We start from the raw sequence: 9,038 nt of genomic DNA, 5'->3' as shown, positions 1-9,038 counted from the left end.
TATATATATATATAATAGTTTCTCAACACTGGCAGTGAATATTGAAATAAAGTTCATATAGCTATCATTTTTTGATCACTTGACGTCATAAGTACGAACATGTCTACTATTTGACGCCAAAATGATGTGTGCTTGTTACCTGAATAGTTGTTTATAACTTGTAATAAAATTATAATTTTAAATTATAGATCTATTCATTTCTGAAGAGATTAAAAAAATTTTTTATAAAAACCCGTTCACAGTGTATTTTTTAAACAATTATGTGATAATTGTTTAATTTAGTTCTTCTCAGCTCCATATAAAGATTTAAAAATATAATTTTATGAAAGAACATTTAAAAGTTTTAATATACTATATACTATAGTGTCACTTTACCTTTTACAATAATTTATTGTTTTTTCATATCTATTTCAAATCAAGGATAGTGTTAAGCAACAAATGAAAGTTATAAACAAAATTGTTAATTTTTAGTCAACCGCTTAAAGTTTTAACTATTTTAACTAATCGCGAAAGGATTGTGTATTTAATTTTCTTTTAAATATATATATTCAAAGATATTTCATGCAGGTAATTCGAAATATATAATATATTTTTTGAAACTAAGAAATAAGAATAAGACATTAACATTTTGATCATTTTTAAGAGCACTCTTTCACACAATACGCAACATTCTCTTATCTGTAATCTTACAATTAATAGAAGTTACAATTAATAAAAGTTATGATATATTAATTAATTACTTATTTATATATTTTGGAGTAACATAAATTTTGTCAATTTTTTTCTTTATTGTATAGGCTTGTGATGTACCCTTGTATTGGAAAATACCACTTTTCCTGGCAGCAGACGGTGACCAAAAAGGATTTGTTGAGATGAATGTCTTTCTAGAATTTTGGAAAAAGTAAGCTATAGATTGCAATTTATATTTTTATTAAGAATGTCTATTGTGAGAAATTGTATTCACTTCTTTCTTATATTTTATTGAATTTATACAGTAAATAAGAAGACAGTTGAAGCTGGATCTTAAGTGCTTTCCATACGAATTTATGTTATATTTATAGTCTCTTGCGCGTCGAACAAAAATTTATGTCATCGCGGTTATCCATCCGATCTACCCAACGATGCTTTACCTATATGATCGCGAACCCGACCTACTATGTCATGATAATACATAAATACTTAGTGTGGATGGAGATATATTATAAAGTGTGTAGTAGAGTGAGTATATGTATACACGTCAGTGTCTCGCGCTATGCTTAGCGTCGAAACATTACCAGTGTCTCCAGATAAAAAGAATGACGCCAATTAGCCGGAAGTCGCCATTTTGTGTCCTATATCTGGGGTATCTATATGACGTAATTCCTCGTCTTAGGCCGGTATTCATAGTCGATTCTTATTTCAAGACCTTAAGTAATGTCTTAAGACTGATGCTAATGCGGTCCTCTGATTGGTTCGTGACATCTTAAGACTGAACTTAAGATGAATATAAGAACTCTCTTCTTTTTTTAACGTTGTCTTTTTTCTAATTAACAGAAAGGACACTAATGCGGAGCGTTAAGCGGGAAGCACAGACTCTTGCATAACGCATAACACATGAGGCATAAGAAATTAAAGCAACTAGAGTTCTTTATTTTATGGAAAGGAAGGAAATGGAGGAAATAGATTTTGATTGGTACATTTTCTTATGCATAACGCATAATGCATAGTACATAAAGGAATCATTCAATAAAAATTTTTCTTTTCCATGAAATGGCAGGAAAGGAAAAATTTTGCATTATGCATTATGCAAAAGTCTGTGTCGCGGCACTTAGATACATGCATTGACGCTACTCTTTTTATACTTACTCTAGTATGTGGTAAAGTCACTAAATTTCCAAAATACCGGATTGATTTCAGAAATGTCGCATCAAAATGACCAAAATGCACATAGTACATATACGATTTTAAGCATGGTGGTTGGTGATTTATTTTTTAAATTATACTTGTCCCTTTATGCACTTTTATGCACTAAACTTCTACGACAAATACACCCGCATTAAACTAAATAATGCATAATTTAAGCATATTATATATATTTTTATGGTATAAATAAACTAATTACAATTAAAGAACATTTATTTACGTATTTGACAATTTTATTTTTCAAAATAAAGTACGTATATATAAATGCATAAATTTGAAATAACCGCGTTTCGCGTCAAAAATGGATGCGAGTTTACGGTACTTTAGAAATTTAATGACTTCAGTGTGTGTGAGATAGAGTTCCTTTAGTAAGAGTTAAGACATAAGAGCGGAAGGACGCCATTGCTGGGTATCGAATATCGGGTATCGGTCGGAAACAGCACAATTCTACCATAGTTGACAGTTGGTAGTCCGATTTCGCGTTTGCGTTTTCTACACATGAAACAGTTGCTTATATCAATTCACAGATTCACTACCACATCGAAAATATTTGCAAATGGCGGCGTCTAAAGAGGTTCGAAATCTGACCAATCAGGAGATCGGTACCCCTCATGATTTGATTCTTATTAGAGGGACTTTAGTGTCATACAATAATGCCATCTAATGATTCTGGCAGAGAATTTTTTAATAGGAATCATAGGAACGTAGCAATTGTATTGTAAGGAATCGGTTTATAAGTGGCAGCTTGGACTCCTTGCTCTTATCCCTCTCGCCTCTCACCCCCTTAAATCTTGTCCCTCGCCCCCGCCTCCCTCATCACCAAGTTCTTCATCGTTTTGCTGGAAAAATTTTGCTGAAATTATTCCACGTTTTTTGGAACATTTTTCAGCAAATTTCAGTATTTCAAGAAAATTTCAGTTTAATTTCAGCGATTTTTAGCTGAAAAATTCATTTTCAACAAAATTTCAGTTTAATTTCAGCGATTTTTAGCTGAAAAATTTATTTTCAACAAAATTTTATAAAAATTTTTGCAAAAATTTCAGAAAAATTGCAGTTCAATTTCAGTAAGTATTAATTGAAAAATTCACTTTCAGTGAAATTTTAACAAATTTTCAACAATTTTGCTGAAATATTCCAAAATATGGAATGATTTTAGCGAAATTTTTTCACCAGGGCCATGTTAGAATCCTACATTATCTACTAGCAATAAACAAATTTTGAATTTATCCTTACAGACTAACAACTATTCATCACGATACTGCTAATAAATTCATCAGTATAGTTACTCGGGGTCTTCGAAACAATATACTCCCTGAGGACCTGATACCACTTGTACAAGATGTAGTAGAAACACATCCAGGATTGACATTTTTAAAAGAAGCTACAGAATTTCATTCTCGCTACGTACACACGGTTTGTATGAAATAACACTTATGTTTAATTTTAACTTATACTTCATTCTTTATTTATTAAAAATTTTTAAATTTATTAAAAATTTTTAAAAAAATTTTCTTAATTATATTGATTTCTATTAAGATCAAATGTTGTCAACTCGATCATTATCGTATGAACATGAGAGAAATATTCGATATAATTATAAAGTTTTTATTTAATGTTCACCTAGAATTGCTCTTTTAATGCATTTTTTAAAATAAAAATAAAAATTTATAATGAAATCTAGTTTTATAATCATTTCATATACTTTGTTTAAACATTCATTAAATAACTCTTTATAAATTTTTATTTTTGAAACGATAATTCAGCTGTGCAAATAACAATTTTTTGATATTGCATACAAGCTAAACTAATTATTTGGTATTTATGAAAATAATTGCAGGTAATTGCTAGAATATTTTATTGTGTGAATCGAAGTTGGAGCGGTAAAATTTCAATTGCGGAATTAAGGAGAAGTAATTTATTGGCAATGATTGCTATGCTTGAGCACGAGGAAGATATTAATCAAGTTACAGCGTACTTCAGCTATGAACACTTTTATGTGATATATTGCAAATTCTGGGAATTGGATCGCGATCATGATCTCTTTATAGATAAAATAGATTTAACAAGGCATAATGATCATGGTGAGAGAACATGTTTCGCTAATTAAATATGTATTGAGCTTTATGATCATGAATTGATCTATCTTATTTAAGTTGATTTTCCGTTTGATTTGTCAAATTATTTGATTCGTCAAATTATTTTCAGCGTTATCTACCCGAATGATTGAACGGATATTTAGTGGTGCTGTGACGAGAGGTGGTAAAATAAAAAACAGTAACGACGCGCAACAAACGGAAGGTAAGATGAGTTACACGGAGTTTGTGTGGTTCCTTCTTAGTGAAGAAGACAAGAATCATCCAACTGCTATTGAATATTGGTTTAGGTAATTTTGCATTAGTCATAATATCAATACAATAAATTGTATTAATACTACTCTAATCGAGCCTTAACTCATTTTATTAATTATATCAGTCATAGTAAGCAATAGAATTTATATATACCGTTTGCCATTTAATATATGTTTTCGTCATGTAGATGTATGGATCTCGATGGTGATGGGTACTTATCGATGTACGAATTGGAATACTTCTATGAAGAGCAATTACGTCGAATGGAAGCGATTGGTTTAGATACATTGCCTTTCGAAGATTGCCTTTGTCAGGTATTCAATATTCGTGTAGCGATCACTTTATCTCGTTTTTTAATGTTTAAAAATAATTTTATATCTTTAACCCTCATCGTGTAATACGTTCTTTTAATACCCATTAAGTGTGTACAAGGATCGTTAATGTGTTTGGCGTATTTTTTTAATGGATTATGATTTATAAAGAATATTCAAAAATTTATGTAGTTTCCTGAGTTATTATAAATGAAAGATTTATACGTAATTTTACAAATCTATTTGTTTAAATATTTTATTTTTACAAATATATGAATCAAAATGCAAATATGATAGTGATATATTTAAAAATTTATAACTTTTGAACAAATCAATAAAATCTAATCATCGAAAATGAAAAATCAAGAATTTAAGGTACATATATTTTAATTTAAAAAAATATGCCAATAAATTTTTTTAAATTTATGTATAATGCTTATATATGTATAAGCATATATATGCTTATATATGCTTAAGTTTGGGACATAAAGTCTTACAATTTTGAAACTTATAAAAATAAACGTTCATATGAGAAATTGACATTTAACTCTAAAAAAATTAATGTCTTATTCAAAATCTATAATCTCATACACTTTCATAAATAAAAAGACACATATAACATCAAAAAAGAACGAAGAAATCGTAACACTTCTTCTGCAGAACGATTTGCCATTTTTATTCTTAGGTAACAAAATAAAAAATGTTTCGTTATATGTACATATGTGTTTTATTTATAAAAATATTCAAGAAATAAAAAATGCGTGCGTGTAAATGAAGGTCATTTGTGTTCGCGCTCGATTTTGAATATCAGCGAGAAAATAGACCCGAGTCTCTATTCTTGAAAAGAAATGTATATGAAAAACTAGGGAAATACTATATTATACGTAACATATACTGTAGTATTTTCCTAGACTTTCGTATACGTTTATTTTCAAGAATAGGGACCCTGTTCTTTTTAACTGAACTTTTTGCATAATTATCTTTTCTATTTTTCTCTCTAACGTGGAGAGAAAAAAAAGGAAGATGAATCGTGCAAGAACTTTAGCTAAAAAAAACAGACGCCTACTGCCACTTTTACGGGTCCAGTCAGCAACTAAAAGATTGCAACATTTTTTTTTAAATGGGTTTCGGAATGCAATCTAGCGATTGGTTCTTTCTTATGGATATAACTACAAGTAATAACCAATCACTCGGTGAGCAGATTGCATTCCGAAACTCATTGAAAAAAAAATGTGTTACAACCTTTTAGATGCTGACTGTACCTGCCCTCATTCTACAAGTTTTTTTAGAAGCAGAACGACGCATCCACATGTTTCCAAAAAATATTCATAATTTGAATAAAATATTCAACATTAAAAAAATTGCCTAAACACAAACACGACTCCCGTTTACACGAGGGTTAAATTTAAATTTTTGGAATAATATCGAAAAGGATAAATTGAATCAAACGATAACAAAATGCAAAATATTAAAAAAAAATAACATGTCTTAGATGTTGGATATGATTCATCCAGTGATACCAGGCAAGATATCATTAAATGATTTGAAAAAATGTAAAATGACATCCATCTTCTTTGATACTTTTTTCAATTTGGAAAAGTATCTAGATCATGAACAGAGGGATCCTTTTGCTTCCACAAGAGACCATGATCCTGATGGCCAAGAAGTATGTAATTGTATTTATTTTATTATATTTAGTTTCCAAAATTTTAATTAACTTTAGCACTACATTGAACGTATTGCATTTCAAATATCATGATTATATTTTCTAAATATAATTTGTGCATTAAATATTTATCGACTTAAAACATTTATAAAGAAATATTTTTAAATTAAATTAATCAGAAAATTATTTATTACAGAAGTATAATAATATGTTTTTTATTAATACAACTGTCATAAAGTATACATATATACACGCGCGCGCGCGCGCACACACATACACACACACACACACACACACACACACACACATCCTACCGCAAGGATCATTTTAATTTATTCAGTCGTTTATTTGTCTTAAAATCTGTAAATTTAAGCATAAATATTTCAAACAAAAGTTTTATGGCTTCAAGGGGAAATGAGTTAGTGACCTTAGTTGATTTTGAAAAGATGTTAAGGTCAGGTTACTTAAAATTTTTTAATGAAATTCCTCTTTTTTACTACATATAGGGTGGGGCAAAAGTCCCGCTACCATATAAAATTTGGACGTCTACACAACACAACGGTTAAAGCTAAACTGAGCTATACGTCACATATCACAATCAAAATGGTAGCGGGACTTTTGCCCCACCCTGTATATATCTTATAGCTGACTTCAAGATCTTTTTAAACTACTTTGAAATAACTGTTAATCTTATACACAAAATAACTCGTTGGAAGGGTGCGAAAATAAGATTAAGTTCGTATCGGGGAGAAAGAGAGGGGGGAGCAAGGAAGGGAGAGAGGCAGAAGGGGGGGAGAGAGAGAGAGAGAAACAAGTGTTTACAAAAGACACGAGTCTTATTATAATAGAAATAATATTTATTAAGTAATTATAACGAGATACAAGAGAACATATAATGTTCGGTGTGCGTGTGCGCGTACGGGGACGTGAGCGGAGCGTGTGCGTGTGCGTGTGCGTGTACATTTGCGTGAGCGCGCATGTGTGTGTATCGGATGGCGTGTGGTAACAAAAACGCGTACATGTACGTATGCGTTTATATGTATATGTGCGTGTATATATCCTTTTGAAGTCAACTACAAGAATATGTAGTAAAAAATGGGAGGTTCCCTGGTGGAAAAGTTTCATTGAAATTATTTCACATTTTAGAACATTTTTCAGCAAAATTTCAGAGAAAGTTCAGTTTAATTTCAGAGAAGTTTCAGCGATTTTTCAATATTTTAGAAAAATTTACTTTTAATAAAATTTTAGCAAATTTTCAATAATTTCGCTGAAATGTTCCAAAACGTAGAATAATTTCATTGAAATTTTTTTTACCAGGGTTCCATTAAAAAAATTTAAAATAACCTTAATATGATTTTAAAGATATCTTCTCAAGATCAATTAAAGTCATCAACTTCTTTCTTCCAATTAAAGCTATAAAACTTTTGTTTAAAACATTTTTGTTTTAAACTTACAGATTTTGAGAAAATCAATTTGATAAATTAAAATGGTTATCCTGTATATATATGTATATATACATACATATTTTTTTAAATTATAGCTCTCAGATTGGGATCGATTTGCAGCAGAGGAATACGAATTATTAGTTGCCGAAGAAAGTGGCAATGAACAACAAGAACAAATGTAAGTATTATTTACAATTTTAATCATAATATTATAAATCAATCTAGTTTTTAAATCACATTGTGAAAAATTTTACAATTTATACATAATATCCTATTACTTGATTACATGTATATATAATTTATAGTTTGTATAATTATATAACAGTCGAAACTGAATGTTTGATGCTTAAATAATTTAATGTAAATTATAGGATGATTCAGAATAATCTCGTGTCCTTGCATAATCGTGTGTTTGATTGAATTCTGAGACAATTTTTCCTTTTGCGAAAACTTTATCCGATGTTTATTTTTGAGTTATTAAAAGATAAAGTTAACGAATTACAGGCCGCGTACAGACGGTAAGCAGGGGCACACTCACCGTCTGACGCGAGTAATCACTCGTTCGATCAGCTGTCTAAGGACATAAGATTATTCTGTTTCACATACACGCGCGCGCGCGCGCGCGCGCGCACACACACACACACACACACACACACACACACACACAAAAGTATATACATGTTGAAGAAAAAATACTCCGAAATATCTCGAAAAATAAGAATTATAGAAAACTGTTTCAGATAAAAGTTGTAGGATTTAAAAACATGTTTACCGGCTTTATCTAGATTGACTTTGAATGGTGTGGCCAAGGTTAGGTCTATGTCACATCGATTTTTTAAAATGAAAATTACCATTTTTCATTGCATATTCTTATATTGAGAGCTCTTTAAAACATTATAACAAAATATTTTTTCATTAAATACTTTGCGAGTTATAAGGCTTGAAAGTTACCACTGGCGCGGCGTTAGCATTATCTAAGATGTTCGACTGACGGTTAAAAGCTTTTAAATGTTATTCAAGGTCATGCTTTGAACATTTATCAAGATCAATGCTATTGGAGCTTGTTCCTCTTCATTTTCCCATTCATTTTTATTTTTACATAAAAATTAATTTTAGTGCAAAAATGAAAATAAGAAGAACAAGTTTCAGTGGTTTCGAACTTGACCAATGTTATCCAGGGCATGACCTTGAATAACATTCAAGAGATTGTAATCGATCGAACACCTTACATAATGTTAATGCTGGTGGTTCTGTAATTTTCAAGCCTCATGACTCGAAAAGTTATAATGAGAAAATATTTTGTAAAACTGATAAGACCTATAGATCGATTTTTTTAAACTCTACAACTTTTATCTGAAACAGTTTT

At 30.1% G+C, this 9,038-nt stretch overlaps 1 protein-coding gene across 2 annotated transcripts in view; it reads left to right on the top strand.

Annotated features, from left to right (window-relative positions):
- Nucleotides 1-9,038, top strand: part of LOC108753828 — a 28,692-nt gene that overhangs the window by 15,815 nt on the left and 3,839 nt on the right. For both annotated transcript variants that reach the window (XM_018495748.1, XM_018495749.1), the window contains exons 4-10: nt 798-901; nt 3,138-3,315; nt 3,740-3,983; nt 4,108-4,285; nt 4,438-4,564; nt 6,054-6,227; nt 7,768-7,850. In XM_018495748.1, coding sequence (XP_018351250.1) covers nt 798-901; nt 3,138-3,315; nt 3,740-3,983; nt 4,108-4,285; nt 4,438-4,564; nt 6,054-6,227; nt 7,768-7,850 — 1,088 coding nt within the window. The remainder of the gene's footprint in view (nt 1-797; nt 902-3,137; nt 3,316-3,739; nt 3,984-4,107; nt 4,286-4,437; nt 4,565-6,053; nt 6,228-7,767; nt 7,851-9,038) is intronic.

Source organism: Trachymyrmex septentrionalis, unplaced genomic scaffold (assembly GCF_001594115.1).
Source record: "Trachymyrmex septentrionalis isolate Tsep2-gDNA-1 unplaced genomic scaffold, Tsep1.0 scaffold72, whole genome shotgun sequence".
In the NCBI taxonomy this organism is placed as follows: Eukaryota; Metazoa; Arthropoda; class Insecta; order Hymenoptera; family Formicidae; genus Trachymyrmex; species Trachymyrmex septentrionalis.
Note: the sequence above shows the minus strand (reverse complement) of the source record. Positions and strands in the feature narration are given on the sequence as shown.